The 20,072-nt window shown below is 36.0% G+C and overlaps 1 protein-coding gene across 2 annotated transcripts in view; it reads right to left on the minus strand.

Moving 5' to 3' along the window:
• The window catches only part of LOC124630854 (protein bunched, class 2/F/G isoform-like), a 140,736-nt gene that overhangs the window by 64,322 nt on the left and 56,342 nt on the right, over positions 1-20,072 (minus strand). The window contains exon 2 of one of the 2 annotated variants that reach the window (XM_047164877.1): positions 5,848-5,982. The exons of the other annotated variant lie outside the window; for it this stretch is intronic. Within the exon in view, the coding sequence (XP_047020833.1) occupies positions 5,848-5,982 (135 nt within the window). The remainder of the gene's footprint in view (positions 1-5,847; positions 5,983-20,072) is intronic. 2 annotated transcript variants of the gene reach the window in all.

A 20,072-nucleotide genomic window follows, 5' to 3' on the forward strand; every position in this document is an offset into this window, starting at 1 on the left:
ATGGACCATAAAATTTTGATTGGAAATCCATCATTTTGTGAAGAATCGAGAGCTGATTCAAAGCAACAAAGTAACCAGTGCTCAGGTTTCCCAAGGTTTTAAAATGGTACTTTCTGCAGGGGAATTTCGCCTTTGCTAGTATGGAGAAAGATGTAATTTCGTGTGCGTAATTGTATTGTAGTAGGTGACGTCATGTGGAGTCCTTGTACGGCTGGGTGCGCCGACGCATCCCGAGGCTGCGGTTACAACCACTCGGGATATGTTTCAATGTCGTACGAGATGACGTAAGTGCGTTGTTGCTAAGGGACAGGATGAAAGTGCGGCTGAAGATGTTGGAAGAATTCATATGGTTTCATGAGAACCGAACAGATCTTCATAAAATGTTCTCTAAATATAGCTAATAACAGAATTTTAAGACAAGCTATTTCAAAAGAGTAAAGTGCTTTCCCCATTTCATTGCACACTTGTTTGAGCCATGCCTTTTCCGGCCAATCCTTTTTGAAAGTTTTAACAATTGTTTTGCCACGCCTGCACTCATGTCTACTTTAGTGCCTCAATGATTCACTAGACATATACCCAATGGAAAACTTCAAATTTTACGATTTATTATTAAATCCGCAAATAATCTTATTTGTACAAGGGTTTTGAGTAGTTTTATATTTGACACCTACCAGTGAGATTTATCAGAAACGAACTCTTCATGTTCCATCGATTTATAATGTTGACGAAAGGAGTCAGGATCGGTTGGTACTTTTAATTTGCACAAATCCTGATACATCACGATTCTTCTAATGATGGACGTTCAAAGTACATTCGCTCACGCATCTCGGCCGTAACGGGCTTAAATAGAAAGGTAATATTGCCAAAGATAGCACAATTTCGCCGCGTGAGCCAGTTTGTACAAAATGATGAATTGCGAATGGCGAATCTATGAGGTCACTACATTTCTTTCGGACATCGAACTCTCTACCGGTTGGTTGTTGCTAGGTAGATTATAACGGTCTCTCATAGTGCCTCTTTACGGGTACAAGACAGCAAATTACAAAAGTTGCGCAGCAATTAGGCCGTCGCCTTAACAAGTCTGCAATTATTGATATTAGAAATGTTTCTGTTGTGTGTACGGCATAAGAGTCAATTTGGAGCGCTGGTGGTTGCAGCAACAGCAAAGAGTGGTTTGGTGGCAATAAGAGTGATGGATGTGTACATGCTAGCAATGTCTCTATAATAGACAAAAAGTTATTGAAATAATCGCTCTTATAAAGATAAATCCTGAGTTTATGTCTTTGACTTCATTCTGAATTCCTTTGCGTAACGACATAAATCCAGATTTTTATTTATAGCAAGACTGATAGTTTTTAAGCTTGAGTATCCCTACGTGCAATCGAAGAATAAAATAAACTTTGCTGAATAAACGCAGCCCAGGCAAACATATCGTGTTTAATTAAAGGGCCTCCCCTTGGAAACCGCTGAAATTTTATGAATGAAATAATATTCTCATTTGTGTAACATGGCACGATATTAAAATCTTGGGTCAGGTATTTAATTGGCTGAACCCTTTGGCAGGGAGGCAAGTGGAGCGTGTAAATAGCTGAAGGGGGGAATCAATGGGAGCTCGTACATGTAGCTGTGCCTGTACTTAGTACTAGCGTTTAGCATATTTATAGTAGTGACGCAAGACTCATTTAAATGCGGTAACGAGCACGTGTTACAAACACGCTTATAAGGCAAATGAGTTAGTATTATTTTTTCTGCATTTTTAATTGCATTACTATAATTTATATGGTCTTGATGTTTAATTAATTGTGCCAGTAATGTGTTTATACACGTGACAACAAAGGATGTCATGAAATAGCTTTGTTGTTCAGACATTTGTTGTCTAGACAAGATTTTTACACTTTGGCAGCAAATATTTTAAAGCCATTGTTTTCGATATTTTGAATTCCTCTACTTTATGGAAATACCTTAACAATCAGTCGACAACAGTCGAAATGCCATTCGATTTATCAATTGTTTATCCTAAGCTTATCTGACCTTTGACTCACGAAGTTCTTAAGCCCATTGCGCCCTTGTCAAATTAATGCCACCTTGACACGCCAATGTCACTCTGTATGTTTATAAAACTCCATCTTTTCTTTGAGACTTTATTTTATTATCTTGCGCAACCAAGTATTATAATTGAAATAAGGCATTCACAAATTTTGTATTTTTATTGGTTTTATTGGCCTTGTTGCCCAAAATTTCAAACATGAATTATTATTCTTTTCATTCTTTGCTGTGACTTTGACTAGATAATCCCTATTTTAAAATTATCGCCGATAGTTTAGACTAGCTTAGAAAAACAACGTGACTTATTTGAACTTCTTCCACCCAATAGTAACTTGGGTGTGAAACAGTTTTTATGTACTAAAGCGTGCAGCTAAAGGCTCTCCAGACGCGACCGTGCGAGTTTAAAATCGTTGTATAATTGCTCACTTTTCTCAACGAGCTTAAACGCTCTTGCAAAAAATGCAATTCGAAGATTACTTGTGAATTTATTGTTACGATTATGCACACATTTACGGGTACTTTATTGCGAATTTAGAATCTTATGTGTCTTGGATTCTGATTAAGTACTCACTTTGTTTTTTACACGATTTGGGAGCATTATAAAAAGTATTTTGCCTTTTTTATTGTAATTAATCTGTACGCATTTCAGCTGTAATCAAAGGAGGTCATCAATTTAAAATTCAGCAGTCACGTTGCAAAATGTGTTTTTTTTTTTTGTGTTAGTTTGACGTGTAACATCAATTCAGTTTATTGTCTCCTATGCTTGATGCAGATAGAAAAAATACTTCTTTAGAAAAAAATCTTTGGACTGAGCGTAGCAATATTGGAATCAAAAGACTACTGATGAGTAGAGATTAGTGGACAACTAAGGACGTTGTCATACAAAAGAGTTTTTTTTACTCAGCTTCTAAGCCAAGTACAAAAACATTGTCTTATGTACATACATAATGTAGTTCGCCTACACAGTCTTAAAGTGGACTTCGACTATTTAAATATTTATCTACCAATTGAACGCGAGTTACTTTTAACACCTTTTTAATGTAGTTTCAAGTGGCATTATGGGTGTCAGAGGAATATAAATCTTTGTAGTTTACGTTTATAGCTTTGAAGAGTGAAATAAAATGTTACCTAATTACTATATAGGGGTGTTAGTCGGTGCAAGAGATTGTATAATCAAAGTTGTATTGTAAACACTTAGAAGTCATAATAAAGGCATTATTTCTGACAACACGAAACCACAAACGTCAAATTATAATATTTAATACAGTAATCAAAAGATACCTAACGTATGTTTTCCCATTCGCTAAAAATAAACTACGAACAATTTATTATAATGCCAAAGCTCGTGATCTTAAATATTCACATTATTCACACCTCGGTCTCAACACCTACTTGTTTTGTTTTGGTATACCCACACTATCTAACTATACTTATATTCTAACTATAAATAAACCGCCATGACCTTCACATCAGCCAGTTTCAAAAACAGGTATCTTTTAACTACAAAATATTTATGTTCTGGCTACTGGAACATTATTTAAACTAATTTGAAAATAGTCATGCACATCCTGCAATGGTTTTAGTTATTCAGTCAGAATTACTTGAAGTAAATTCAATATCATGTGGACTTAATGAAAACGGGACATAAAACGTTTTTACGAGTGTTTATGTCGCAGAGTTATTCGCAATTCAATGTTGCAGATTTGCAATGTTGCCGAACATTCGGTGCGGTGTGACGAGTTCCTCTATACCCTTGCCGTGACATCTAAATGTTAAAGTCAATAACCTGCCAGCAAAAAATCTACAATAAGTACACTGAAAGCAACCGCGCACTATTCTGGGAGCATGACGTAAGCTCCGGAGTAGAGCTCAGAAATTATGATTTAAATTACAAGATGATCAACACGTATAGTTTTTGGGATGAAGATGCCTTGGGAGGCATGCACATTTAACGTAATTACTCAACGTCGCATCGTTAGCAGTTAATGACATGAAGGATATAAATGCTCTTGCGAATTTGGTTGGATATTAGGGCTGGCCAATTATTATTCCAAAAAGCCGTAATGTTTGCTTGATGATCTGGCTTTGTGTATGCAAAACAGCGTAATCAGCATGCACACGCTGTGCTTGAATTTACCCGTATTTACAACAGTTACTGCTTTGCGACTATAATAATTTGCAGCGTTTATCCAGTCCTTAAATATTTGAGCTGCAAATGTTACATCTAGAGTAAAACTTACGTAATCATGTCCTAACAATTTTAATTTTAATCTAACAGTGAAAGGAATTCAGTTGCTCCTACTACTGCCGGTGTCAATGCTGTCTATGATTTGCACGTATCATCTCCCACAATTCCTAGGTATCGTGGGTGTCAAATCAGTAGCAACTATAGATTTTTCTTGTATTGGACAGACTAGTCATATTGTCACTTTAGATAAGTATCATGTGACAATGCCAAAGACACGCCCACAAACAGGCGTTGCTCTATATCAAGATTTGGCTCTTTACTTCCTAGTTTTGGCATTCGATGTAGACAATTTCTAGACTACAATGGGACATTGTTGATCGATACTATATTAAGTCGGATTAACTTTCATATCGATTTAAATTTATTTCTGAGCCATTTATTTTTAACTTTAGAAGACTATCTTCACAATTTCGGTATTGATAAATTGCTAACCTCTTGTAGATTATACATGAAAGGTACAAGTTTGGCTTATTAGGATTCAGAGCAGACTCAGCCAAAACGTGCCTTTTGATTCGTCGATACTATCTTATTTGAGCTTTGTGAGACAGAATTCTAATGGTAAGTATACCTGTTAATATAAAATGTTTTATCTCCATCCAGTACAACATTTTTGCACCATCCTTAAAGTAAAACTTACCTTGTGCAAATATCTGCATTCGAAAGCTGTCAAAAACCCCTCAATCAATATCTTTGTATTTGTAAAGATAATACTGCGTTGGAATGTTTGCAAATCTTTTTTTATTCCAATGCTTATTGATATTTCGTATTGACTGCTGGTATGGTATCATTATCACCAGTATCATCAATCATGTTCGACTTTAAAAATAACCTCATTTAAATAGCGTCAACTTGTTCAGGTATAAAGTCAGGCAAAAACAAGGACCATCATTGTTTTATTTAGACCTGACGTCATCCGTTGTCGACAGGAAAACATATGTATTGACTTTGACATTGCACAGTTTAGAACGATCATTAAACTTAATTTCCTCTTTGAATTATTTATAACTCTTTTATTTTCTGGTGTCGATAGCACGATGTGCAATAAAGACTTAATAGACATTTTTATAGACGTCATATGTGAAATACTGCTGTAAAACATTTGAAGACGCTGAAATTCGTCGACCTTTGAACAGAACACAAAAACTATCTAACAATACAAAACAAATACACTGTTCAAACACTCGGAGTAATACAAAACAAACAGCACAAAGGTCTCTACCACCAAAAAATAATAACACTCAGCAGGCAAGCATGCACACATACTAGGAACGTTATATGGCGTTCTAGAATAACAACAAAATTTGGAAACGACCTTGACCCACATAAAATTAAAATACAGAAACGAAACCAACACCTTTACGTTTCATCAATGGAACACTAGCTTTGAATTAAATGTTGGTCTGATAACGTAAATATCAAATGCCTCTTGAATGACAAAATGATATATACCAGACGTTAGTATTTTAAATCAGGTTTCAAAGCTAGTATTCCAGTGGCAACAAAAACAGCCATAGCCAGAGAAGCCAAACGTTCCGAGCGTGGAGCGCGTCTACCTGGAGTGTTGCTGCCTCTCGTTTGGCGGCGGGGAGGGCGCGCGAGATGACGTCGTCGTCTGGTCCCGAGAGTCGTTCGCCGTCGCAGGGCTGCCTGCGCCGCTGCCGCCCAGCGCCAGCGCCAGCCCGTTGATGCTGCCGACACATGACCACGTCACCACAGCCCTATCGTCGATCGCCCCAAGACCTAGCTGCTCCAACCTCTCTCCGATATTTCACGACGCAAAGACACAACATGAAACATGTGATACTAAACTAAGGTTAGACAACATTCAGTGAAACCTTGGAGCAGATAAGCCAAAGCTATTTTTTACTAGGATTGATATTTACTATCAATGTTACTATTCTAATATTATGAGTATTTGGAAACTAATTCATGTTAAATCCATAGGACCTACACAGATGATATCCCGCCAAGTTATTAGAGATTCGATGTCTCGAACACTAAGGTGTTTGTAAACTTTGTTAAAAGACTACGAACAGCCGAGCGAAGCAGAACATTCTCAGCGGGGTGAAGATACATATAAGCAGTGATGTTTAGTTAGTGGCAAGGCAACGGGAGTGTCAGTCATAATAAAGGTATTTATTGGCAAGCAAGCATTCCGCACGCAATCTGTTATAGACATTGCCGGTGACAATATTATCATACAAATAAAACTCATTCAGAAGAGGACCCATCCATCAAGTTAAAAGGAACAAACGTGTCAGATGCAATATTAGTTGGACATAGTCCATCTGTTGCAATCGAAATTAATTAAAGTAACGTCACTAAGAGAACAAAGACTTGTCTAGACTGTTAGCGATGTAACAATGAAATAAATCAGTCGACTTAAATAGCGGTCGAAGTGAATAATAGAAATAACGATTGTGATGCCAATCATGGAGTCGAGGAAGACACGCTTCTAGAGGAATCCGCCGAAGAATCACTCACGTAGCGAGGAGTGGGCGAGAACAGGCAATTAGTTGAGCTGGTCGCGTCAACACTGTAGAATTATGTCGCACGAAACGCATCTAGAGTATGAATGCGCATGCGTAAGACTCAGCCGTCAGACAAAGCAGCCGAGGCGTCGCCGTCGTCAAGGTTGCGCTTTGTTACAATAATATGAACATTACGAACTGAAATCACTTGTAATTACAGTAAATGGCTGAACCCATATTAGTATTGAGGACTGCAATAATTGATTGGTTCTGTGAAATGTGTGGATATTCACAAATTCAGTTGGCAACAAACATTGACGACAAATATTTTAACGTGAAAATGCATTCATATTAGTGAGTACTTTTCCTGAATACGGGGAATAATATAAGTTAGACATATGTAAAACAATTACTTTACTCCAACTAATATTTTTGCAAAAGTAGTTAGTGCGAAATGTAGAGTGCAGAAAATAAGTATTACAAAGACGATAACGACTGGTTCGCGTGATAGGACCGACGATGGTGTTTGCAATTAAATAACCTTCCAAGACTAGTGAGCGATATAAGCAAATTCAGGGAAAAAGAGTTTAAATTACCGCGGATTGGAACTGTAAAGAGAATGCGGCTAGATGTAATCGAGCGTGGAACTTAATCAGTATTTCAATGAAAGCCGCCAATGTAGTTTATTTAATGCTAGCGAAGATACCTATCTTTGACCAAACATAGTTCGAGTAATGGTTTGCGCAGTTTACATACTTAATTTTGCGAAAGAAAATAAAATTGTTTCAATATACGGTCTGAAGTATTCCAGACTATTGATTGGTTTTATCTTACTTTCTTTGTCGCATTAAAATAAAATTAAGAAGATTTTGTTTTTGTAGAATTTATGTTATTTATTTCTCGAAACTGTTACTAGTAATAATTTACTTATTAAAGGAAATTATTTTCATTAAACAATAAGGAAGTCATTTAACAGCGTCACTTACACTCATTATAAATGAAATTAACACTAAAATATTACAAACGAGACAATTTATGCCGTTTCCGCTGACAGTGCGTTATAATAAAATTGTCTTGAAACACCTTCGCATTTTAACAGCTTTTATATCCGCGAATTGTAATTTTTACATGACCATAAAATGTGAAGGTCGGACACCGTGGCTCCAGGTCCCAGGTCACATTTGGCGGAAGTTTGGATTAATCGGCAATTGTTTTTGTTAACATCTGCGGAAAACAGACGCCTTTGTATTTAGAGTAGCCGCCACTTCTTAGTGGTTGTTACTCATGGTGTAAACAAATCTAAGAGCGGATATGTTGAAGAGACGGCTACTGTATTGTAATATGTTGGCATAGTAAATTTCCTCGAATAGATTTCGACAAGCTGCAGTCTCTATTGCGCCATACTTCGGAGTTTCATGATACAAACATGTGTAACGTCATTGTACCTATTCAAAGGAACAAGGAAGTCGCGTGTAAATAACTCGGCTGTTTCAGGCGATTGCGTCAAAAAATTGGTTGTTACAATTTGGTAAAACTTTATGATTTCCCATAAATGGTCATACGCTCTATTGCCTATTTAGTGACGATTTATGAGACGGGTTGACTACCATTTACAACAAAATGATTGTTTTTATGTACAAAAAGGCGATATTATTACATCAATAAGAACATTCATAGAAGTTTGCATAGCAAGAATAATTTGTAATTTAAATTTTGATGCAGTCAATTTGCACATCAACACAAGAGCTATTTTGTGTTATGCAGATGCGGTATATTCAATAGCAGCATTCAGCTTTCAATGTATGCAAGGACATTTTAAACAGTTCAATTTGTGCTGGAGCTACAAACTATTCTAGATAAACAATTTATTCTAGACTAGAACCCACGTGTATGTAGAAATACTTTCAAATGTCACCGCAACATTTATGTATGAGGACACAAAAAATGCATTTTATCTAAGAGGCTGCCAACACGAATCGTATCCATTTGTATCGTATCATGTTGTTTGAATACCTAACTAAACAAATCATATCGAATGACGATTGTAAAATAAATACCCCGTTGAAAATTAAAATGATCTTTTGATTGCGTTTCTGACGTCAATTGCGAATAAGCAAATTATAATGTTCGAACATTACGATCCTTACCAAATGTCTGACAGTTAAAAAACTATCTTTGTGTGTGTGTCTGCATTAATCATGCAAAAAAGACTCGGAATAAACAAGATTCATAAACGGCAATTTAAATATAAAATAATTCATATATTTTTATGAACAGTGTCTAACTGTTGTTAAAAATAGCTTGAGGTTATTTCAAGGATAGAAATATCATTAAATCAAGTTACACAATTTGAATTGCAAAGATGCATTTGATACCTTAGGCCGTGAGTAGTTCATGATTATGCAATATTTGTAATAGTAATCGTGAAGCTTACATCGTATTCGTCTTGGTTTTGTATAGATTTATGTCAAGCATTTACAACGTCAATAAATAATAAAACATATTAAATTAACGATTTACTAAGATTTAAAGATTTGATGTTGTGTATGTTGTGATCGCTATAAATGTCATCTACTAACGTGTCATCATCATCTGCCTAGCCTTTGCGAACAATACTGTGTCTAGTGAAAACCACTGTTAACTCTTCAAGATTTCATATTTAGGGTGATTTTACAAAAAGTTTCTTTAGTTAGTCTTCGTAATCTTTGGAAATAGCTTTGTACTTATTATACAGATTATATTAGATCAGAGTAATTATATGTCGCCAGTAAGTCGCATGCAACGGGGTCTCATTCCACATAATAGAGGCCTAAATGTGTTTGCTCCAAGTTCTTTGTTTCAAGCTGTACCTCAGTGCATTTGGAAATGAATGGCCGATGCACGAAGGTGTGTGTTTTTCCTATACTAACATGGTAGTCCTGGTTTCATGAGTACTGATGGACCCAGTTGCCAAAGATGTGAAAATTTTCATAATTCTAACGAGCTTCGAAAGGGGTATTCGGATACCATATTACCCTCGGACGATACGATCTATTATCGTGTCCACAATCTTCTTGGCTATGTCAGGCCTTTCACGTAATGTTGGGTACGTAGGTCACTATAACATTTATATATTAACATATTAACATGAAATAATATGATATTGTTACAGATATAGTGGGTTTAAAGAATCATAATAGGAGTAATTAGTCTGACCGCATAACGTGGTTATGTTTTTATCGCTTTGGTCAATGTTGTGCATGCATGTGACCTCGGTATTACCATGCATGCAAATTATAATGGGATTGATAGCGTCGATTTCACAGATATTTCAAGGACTGTACAATCGTGAAACGTAAACAACATTTAAAAATATTTTCTAAGTATTTTCAAACGCGTGTATTGTAGACAGGATGACCTTTAAACAAGGGCTTGTGTCCAAATAAATAGTCGGTGAATAGAATACATTGTTTATAGGTGTTATGTAGTGTTATAGATATGAGTATATTTGTTCGTAGCAAGACATTGCATCATGTCGATGCATTTCACTATTTGCTGGCGCCAAGGCCGGCTCTGAGGTTACAAATAACGATTGTATCAGAGCTCATAATGAGTCGTAACGAAGTACGTACTTACTGTGATATAATAGACAATTTTCTTTCTCGACGTCTAATTAAATAGAAATCGATTGGAATGGCATTAGAACGTACAGTATGAAATTTGGAAACTTTATTCGTCAAAGTAAGTTTGGAATTAAAGATATGAAACATTTAGAAACAAAAAATAGAAACAGTTCAACTCACACGCCAGTCGCTCAAATTCTAGAAATAATAATAAAATACATTCTAGAATTTCTGCGTTGAGCAACTGGGCTCACCCAATGATTGTACCAACAAATTGGGGATAAGGAAAATTGTCCGTTGCAACACAGATGTTAATATGACTCAACACGACAGGGATGTTGGGATATTCCCGTCTTTGTTCCCGTTTCCTTTTCACTGTGCATCTGGTAATTTAGTACAAATATTAGCCAAAATTCCCCACTTTTGAATACTAAGAAAGGGCTGCTTTTAACATGTATCCAAATAAGCCCACATCATCTTCTTGGATGAAAGGCCAACTGTTATTTCTTCTACCTTAAATACATGGGATATGGACTAGTATATTTAAGTTATTTCTAAACTGCTTAGCTAAGAATTTAAGAGAAATGTCTATACGCAGTCATAATTTCAAACCGTCCCACTACTTAACGAGTATTACAGTAACGATTGCACCATTCACTTTTTCATCTTTATCTATAATTACTGGGTAAGCATTATGGCTTTCTGCATGCGCAATGTGACATAAATTACCTTAGATAGCGCAGGTACGAAGCAGTGAGTCATGAACAAATGACCGACTCACATGTCGGCACGGCAACTTTTCTATGAACTTTAACGTTTTTTACTCTTTTTCTTGAGAACCCATTACTGTGAAGTACAACCCTTATTTATGTGGGCAATATATCGCCTGCATTTAAACTCTAAGTGCTAATAACGTTTTATATTAATAGGGCATTTATGTTATTGACATCGGCTATCAAATAATTAGGGCCTTACTACAAAAACTTTAAACCCTGTTTTACACTTGTCTAATAAAATTTTGGCTGCAAAATGAACCATATGTCAACGTCATAATTTGACATTTTTTTAGACAAGGCATAAACTGACGTTTAAAAGTTTTTGTGGTAAGACGGTTAATGTTTTATCGGTGTTTTACGGAAGTTTTTTAATTATAATTTTTACTATTTGCGCGTATTAAGGTAAAACTTTGTGGTTTTGAGGTTATCGTTTTTAAATAGGTCAATCCTATCCTAATTTGGTTTATGGACCGCATACCAGCTGCAAACTGCATGCGGTGGAACTGAATCACAATTTTACTAGAAACAGCTGCATGAGAGCCTATGCAGCTTGCGTTGTAATGGTTACCGCATGAAAGCTGCATTTAAACAGCAGAACTTGAATTGTATACTAGTAGGGAATAAATAGGACACTAATTAGTACTGCTTTACCTTGGAAGCCTGCATGGCTGAAATGACTGAATATTCATAAAGAAAAAATCTGTACTAAAGTAAACAACGGCTACCACTTTAAACATGACACGTTAAATAAAAACTTTTATATTTTCCACTATTCTTATGCAACGAGACGACCGACTAAAGTGTATACGACGCAATAGTTACTAAATATAAATAAACAGCTCTAACTGTCAACACTATTTTCGCAACAGTTTAAATAGAAAACACAAACTGCGCAATCGCGGTACATTAATCCCGATATTAATAAAAACACAAATTCCTATGTAGCATCGGAATCCACGGTGCCAACTGTTTGGCAGATCACCAAAATTGGTGATTCACCACATCCAGCTCATGGCAGTTAGTTATCTTCGAGACCGTGTAATTGATTAACGCTAATTGGAACGACCGGATCTGTTGCCAGTTAGTTTGTAGTTCTGTTTACTACATAGGTGTTATTACAAACATTCACGGAGATATTACGACTCGGCTTTACGACCGTATAATAGTTAATTTATGCGATAATTTCTACAGAGCTACAATTAAAAGCTTTTAATTAGTTTTCAGCTGGCGGCTGTGTGTCATTAACGTTAAGTCAACAATTCTTGGATGTTAGTCAATATGGAAATAGTTTTAAGAGCACGACTTTATTTTCAAAGTAGACTGAGAAAGGGCAGCAATTCCACAGTAATCGGTCAATGGTAGCCGTAGTAATAATAACAGAAAGATCAGAAACGTGAAATAGCAGCAACAAGGCGCACTAACATTACAAACGTCGCACATACGTAGATTTGACCAATTTAGGCGGCCAAAAATATTTTACAATGTATTTCGTTTTTTCTATCTTTATTTTATCATTATTTTATTATTTATTTTATTTAAGCATTGTATTTTGATAATAAGCTTGTTTTATTGAAAAAAAACCGTAAATATATATTTTTTTTAATGTTGAGTATCATATATTTTCATTTTAAAAGTAGTTATGATATTTTTTATTATATCTATTTCAAAATAATATGTAATGTAGTAAAAAAATAATTAATATTTTTTTTATTCCTCACTTTCTGCCTCTGATATATCAGACTCTGTGTTTGATTCAGCTGGTAGTAGCATATTTTATTGTTTCAGGGCAAAATAATCTTGCTTTGTTTTTTTTTTGTTGGTCACATTTCTTCAGTTTCGTATTTCTTTAGTTTTCCTTCGTTTAGTCCTCTCACTACAATCTTTAAGTGATTTAGATGGCCGCCCCGGTCGATTTCCAACACTTGTCGGGCGTTCAAATGTTCTGCTTAACCAATTCTCATTAGTTTTAAGGATTTTTTTTACAGTTTCAGTTTCTTACTTTCGTAGCTATTTTAAAATATGCAAATCTTTGTTTAAAACTGCTTATATTATCAGGTGTGTCACCCTAATAGGTCAAAAGTTAGTTTCCTAGGTAATTTAGTTTTTCTTGCAAATTAGTCAGATCTTGCTATTGTATTTTATTGTAAATATAACGTAGGGTCACTATTTTTACGCCAGAGGTACCCAAAACAAAAAAAAATGCACTTTGTGACATTTTAAAGAAAAAAGTATTTTATTTTTGTATGAGCTTCAAATCTTAAAAAGCCTGTAAGTCGGACATCCGCAGCTATCCGCAGCCAAAAAATATGTCGTAAGCTAGTTTAATATGTCAAATATCTAAAACTAAAAAAAATGTTACGCGGTCGAACGCGATAATATAACAAAATTGTGTTTAAACAAGAAAATTACTAAAAAAATATTTTGCTTACACACCCTCTTTTAAAATTGAAATAATACTATAAAAAATTAAGTGATCACACCTAAAATTTATTAAAATATAATAACTGTTACCTACACAACTCGAATCCATCATAATAGTTGCTTAATATCAATTAGATAGCACAAAAATATTTTTTCTTTAATACCGTCTACCGAGATCTCTAAAAACGTATAACGTAAAATTTGCACTAAGGTCAAGTTCTAACTCCTGGTGCAAGCGCATATCGCATGTTTGGTAGGTAGATGTGGTAAATTCTTATTGCTGGGGTATTCCTCTTTCCATTTTTAAGACTTTTGGCCAGCTAAATTGCTCAAATCTACGTTAGTGCGTCGGTCAACATGAGAGCGGCGCAGGGAACAGCTAGAGATAACCTTCGACAGGCGTCAAACGACGCGATTGTGTAATCGCCGTCGAAGCTGTTAAGCCAACAATGGTACCTTTCAGTGGAGCACGTTGTAAATCATACAAGCGGTCGTTTGTGGCGCGTGCGCCACTCGATACGACACGATAACAACGAGACACAATCAGCCGCAGAACACTAATCCGCAACAAAACAAATTATACTTTAAACTGATAAGCATAAAGTTCATTTCATGTGATTTACTCCGACGTGAGCTCATTGTTGAAGCAATGGACCATGAATTATGATAAATAGTAGAGAGCAATTGTCCTTTATTTCGGAATTACGCTTACTATAACCCTTATTCTGAGAAAGAGTTACCATTTGAATAAATTACAAACACAATAATGGGGTACCTAGGTATTGTGGTTCGTGACCGCAAAACAGATAAAAGCTGCCGCAAACGAGCCAATGTTAGAATAAGAACATTATGATTAATTAATGTGAGTATAGAAAATAATATATTTTAACGACATTGCATTAACCCAGAACGTAACAGCTGATAAGTTCCAATAGGTATAATAAAAACTTGTTTACATGACTGTCAACTGTTTCCGTGTTTTAGAATCTTTCACGCGACGTATTTAACAGATGAGGCATTATTTTCAGTACGTATACATTGTGTATCTTGGCTCTCAAGATATTGTTACTGTTTGAAAACTTTACCGTCAAAATATTCAAGCCTACACGTTTTATAAACGAAGCGTCTGACGGAAAGAATTAAATGTTTTCTTTTTAAAATCTTGGGAAACTAAACACAATCCAAACTGTTAAGAATGTCATGGTTTAAATAAATCTTTCAACTGAAAATAATTTAATAGCTCAGCCTTGCAAGTAAATAAAAACCCTGAAACGAAAATAAACAGTAAGATATTTCCGTGAAGCCAACTCAAAAACAGATACATTTATATCAAAGATTATTGTGGATGACATGGCGTATTAAATGTCATAGAAAATTAAATTTGGATAAATGCCACATAACGTGTGTAATATATTTTGACACCAAATTGCTACAATGTTGCGTCACCGGCGTTCTCCGCTCTCAATCTGTGTCTGTCATTTCGTCTGCATGATTCTATTTCCAACAAGTTTACCGTCTTCAACGAAGAGTTTATTTTGTTATCAGTTAAAGACTCAAGTGGTGAATGAAACGCAACGGTTCTAAAACTGGTTCTAGTTTATACGAAGCAGCTTTACTATCTCCAGTTGCTAATCTTGAAACACGTGTCCTCTGAGAGTTCTACGGTTCACCTTTTGAAGTAGCTGCATCCGGACACTTTGCAGATTCTCCTAAATTATGTGCTTGGTTGATGTTGTATTTTTAGTGGCGGCTCCGTGCTGGCGCCGAGCTCGCCTTGACCGGAGTTCGGTGCAACAAACTGCGGAAGGCTGACCTTACACCCTGTCGCGATCGTAACAAAGGTATGCTTCCGTGTGCAAGGTCCCACAGGTTGGAACGCTTACTGCCAAAACACGTGTGTATAAATAAACACAAGTCATCTCAGTCAAATCTATTTACCAACAAGACGTATACAAAGAATAAATTAAGCATGTTTGCTTCTTTGAAATAAGCAGAGGTGAGTATAAAATCTATTTCAATCGCGGGTTACACCACGATTTATTAGCGGTGTAAAATCTAAAAGTGTGATTTCACAACTATGCGTTAGTTTCTTGCATTACTATATTAAGAACAACTTATATCCATTAGTTTTTATTACCAGCGAAGCACTATGAGACGAATGCATAAAAGGTTTAATTAGTGGTCTCAGAATAAATGTCATTTTCACACGAAACATTTATAGAGAATATAATTTATTTATGAAACTCAGAGCTTTTGATGAATTTACAAGTCCGGTTCTACTTTCATCATCTCGTGTCAGTTTTGTTTTGCAATAGCTACAAGAGTGTCGCTGCAAAAACGACCAAAAGAAAGGTTAGTGTCCGAAGGTCGAATCCGTTATTGACTCGCTAGTCTAGACTGTCCTGGCCATACCTACATCAAAACACACCCCGACAAACGAAACTTTATGACAGTCAAACATTTCGTTGATAACTTAGTCGAGTGGAACGGACGAAGTGTTGGTGCAACAACAATATTTTATTCAGTAGCTAAATAATTTTATTTACGAAAAACAAAGTTTTTAATAGATGGACTGAAACTGAAAATAAAAAAGAACCCGTTCTTTGTGGCATTTGAATTACCTACCAGTACGCCAGCTCAAAGTGAATCAGGTCACAGCCTTGGAATAATTTCGAATAAAGCAGAATACCGCAACACATAGACGTGAGAAATTTAAATCCTTAATCTTATGACAGCAGTAGTTTTCCACTCGGAAATGGTTCCAGATTTATAAAAGCACTCACACGCGCTGAAATTGTCACATAAAACTCGCTACGTACATTTAAGAGCGCAATTTGTCTCGAGTCCAATACACATATACTGGCGTGAAAATATTATGGAAATATAACAGTCAATGTTTAAGAGGGTGTTAATGCTGCAAACAAAATTGATAAATTCAATGTACGAAAACAAGCCGCTTAACATTTGAGTGACAGATTTGTGTTCACAGCATTTCGAAGACAAACTATTTTGAAGTTAACGTTATATTTAGATGTGACGCATATAACAACTAATACAACAATATATAAAGTGGTTTAATTGAATCTCGTGGCTATCGTAAAGATTGCCGGCTACCACCCACGACCAACAGAATTAGACGAATGACGAATCGAGTGTTACGAGATCTCAGAGACGTGACAGACAAATGCAGAGGACAACAAATAGTTGCACGAATTCACGATATACTAGTTTTATAATGTCAACATGACAAAAAACAGATGTTAATTTAAAAAACGATCGCACAAATGTGAAGTGCGAAATCTTTGTTCATGAAGCCAGTTGCAACTCTGAATGCAATTGTTGAGACAAAAGGAAGAAGGAGACTTCAATGAAATGCTTCTAATATAAAAAAATACAGGAAAACACAGCGTAAAAGGGAAAGTACGCTGTTTAAAAATAGTGCTGAGAGCATCGGGGCGTGCTTATGCAGTAACATGACTCTAATGACATTAGTAAGTTGACACCCTGACGAGCAGTGAAGGTCGCGCGGTGAACCTTGAACAATCACGGAGGGTGAAGCCGGGCGAGGGTAGTGACCGATGATGACGTGGCCTAGGGGGTGGGCAGGTTAAATAAAAGGCTGTTTTCATATTGAACATGTTATTACATTATACTTTAAATATTAGATGCGTTGTAAAGAGAGAAATATGATTAATCAATTAGTAATGGAGTTATTTGCAATCAGCCTGTCCACCTACGCGATAAAGTCAATAAACAAACTAAAATATTTACAAAATATAATAACATATTTTATGAATAACTTCGTTGTTGTTTACAACAGCGGTCATGGCACGTGAAACGTAAATCCTCGGCCATACAAGAGAACAGGGAAAATAATAAAATGTTATGTTTATACGTATCTTTTGTTGGGGTGGGTTGTAATTTGACACCAAGGTCACACGCAAAGGCCGTGCATCGAACTTTCTAGAGGCTTCCGGGTGCCAAACGCATGATTGATGGGACGTTATGGGGTCTCATAGTAACCAAAGCTATTAGCGGTTCAACGACCAACATAATGATGTTGCAAATTAATGTTTGTATGCCGCCATGATTATGAGAAATTATCTCTATGAATCATTTTTTGTATGTGCGTATTCTGTTCGAATTTGACTTCGTATTTTGAATGGAGGTCGTTGAACCCTTTGTTGTGTTTTGCTACAAGATTTATCATTACTGTACTAAGTACAAAGGTGTGTTCTATTAAGAAAGTTTTAGCAAAATGATTGCCTGTGCTATGTAGCCATAATAAGCTGCAGATAACAAAAGGAAAACAGTCATTAGCATAAAATGATGATAAGTGTAATGAAATAATACAAAACGGTATTAACGTACATTACTTCCATATAGTCCTGTTTAAATTTGCCCAGAGCGATAAGGCACATCCTGAGTGAATCATTGTCGACCGCGGTATCACGAATATTTCAGTCAGTACCTAATGCAGAAATAATTGCGATAACCAAGTTAGTCAATAAACTTATGTATTTCCATGATCATGATTGTGCAGTTCTGAGAACATATCTATGTATTTAGCAATAATGCACTTATGTGAACTTCTCTCCTTATTATTGTCATGAAGGCAGTGTCTTTACACAATCAATTACTACTAAAAATTAGGAAAGTTTATCCCCTTCTACAAAGGTTCATTGGACCTGCCAATGAACCTGATGCCTGAAGCTGATGCCTGTAAACTGAGCCCAGAAATAGTTTCGTATGCTTGTGTAAACGTCAATCGGCGCACTCGAGCATGTCTTTCCATGATCACAGATCGCGCCCTGGCCCTAAAATAACTTAGCGTTGTCAACGGTGCGGTAATGATCAGATGAAGGGAGTTGGGCCTGTCTTAATTGTTTGATGTTGTTTTAGAAATAATTTGGGATAATTTTAATATGGTTGGGGTATTTATAACAGGGTTTCAGATCTGTAATAATGATGATAAAGAAAACAAATTACAAAATGCTACGGATGTGCAAGGCATATCGATATAACGAAATATACGATGTCATGCTTATACTGGCGCCACACTTGAATAATTTCAATATTTGCTGACTCCGCTCTCGTCTTGTTTGCCCATCATTCATCTTCAAACGAGCATGGTAGTGGTTACACAAACCTCACTTAAAATCATCTGATTTGCATACAAAAATGCAAATGCAATTAGCAGTTCTGTTGGTCCAACATTTGTTATGAAACCGTAATTTTCTTTCTGGCCGATTATGGTCAACCATGTTCAGCCTTGAGCGGATTACGAATTCACTCTAACAATTAAATATTAGCAATTCGCAAATTGGGGAAGTCGGTCTGTTGGGTCATAGCGATATGAAAGGAGATCCGTTAAGACATAATCATGTTTATTGCGTGCAATACAATTTTATTGTTACGTCGGAAACTTTACCAATCCACGTGGAGTGCAATGCGGAATAGGCATATAAATAAAACTTTTAGCGATTGTCAAATTTCGCGGACGCTTGCAAAACGTTGCTGGCACAACTGTTAAGTTGTTTAACATGCCACTAATACTGTTATGCGAAAATTAACAAGTCAGGTTTAAAGATAATGTACAGATTATGTCGCTAAGAAGTTGGTTTATTTATTTAATACTGTTTACTACGGATTAGTGCTACTATTTGTTTAGAGAATTATACCTCTTCCTAATAACACGTTTATTTTAGTTCTCCAAGAATCCGGTTTGTTAATAGGACTATACAAATTCGGCCAGTATCGGCGCCCATCAGCTGGCCACTTGGCCGGCAAAATAAACAAGTGATGACGTAAGGCCAGGTAAGTTGTTTGTGCTGTAAACTATTAAATAAAATACGATCCCATAAATCCTCATGTCGGCGGATCAGTTAATCTAACACGCACACTGTGGTGCAAACAGGCATCAAAACAAAAGATTAAAAAATTACCAAGCCCAACTTGTTTACTTCAGGGGCTGACGTCACCATTGAAATGAACCCGATGAGATCATTCCGTCGTTCGCATTGACCTCAGCGTACCCAGCCTATAGGGTTGAAAAAAATAAATCGATTGGGTTAGATCAAATTATGGTTCAAACTCTTAATAGAGTGTCACACGCATAACAAGTTTATCATTCGTCAAAACAGAGGTCAGGAGGCTAAAGCTTTAGTGTCCTTAAAGCTACTTGACTTTCATCTTTTTATTTTAATGAACTCCAGTTTAAATTACATAGGATTTATTTGAGTAACTGGACATTTGATTATATGTCTCGAGTCGCAATTACGTTGGGGATTTTTCGTTCTCTGCTAACAAATCGTTAGACTAACCAAACGAGGTTGTCATAACTCATTAAACTTACTTGTATCAAATATGGTGTTATATAATTTAAATTAAGCTATTACCCCCGTAGGCTGCAATCGGTGAGTCATCGTGCCGGATGTTTTTTCAGGTATGTAGGGCATCAAGAGAGGTAACGACGGTGATATATAACTTTTATCTCGTATGACAGTAC

Source organism: Helicoverpa zea, chromosome 1 (genome assembly GCF_022581195.2).
Source record: "Helicoverpa zea isolate HzStark_Cry1AcR chromosome 1, ilHelZeax1.1, whole genome shotgun sequence".
In the NCBI taxonomy this organism is placed as follows: Eukaryota; Metazoa; Arthropoda; class Insecta; order Lepidoptera; family Noctuidae; genus Helicoverpa; species Helicoverpa zea.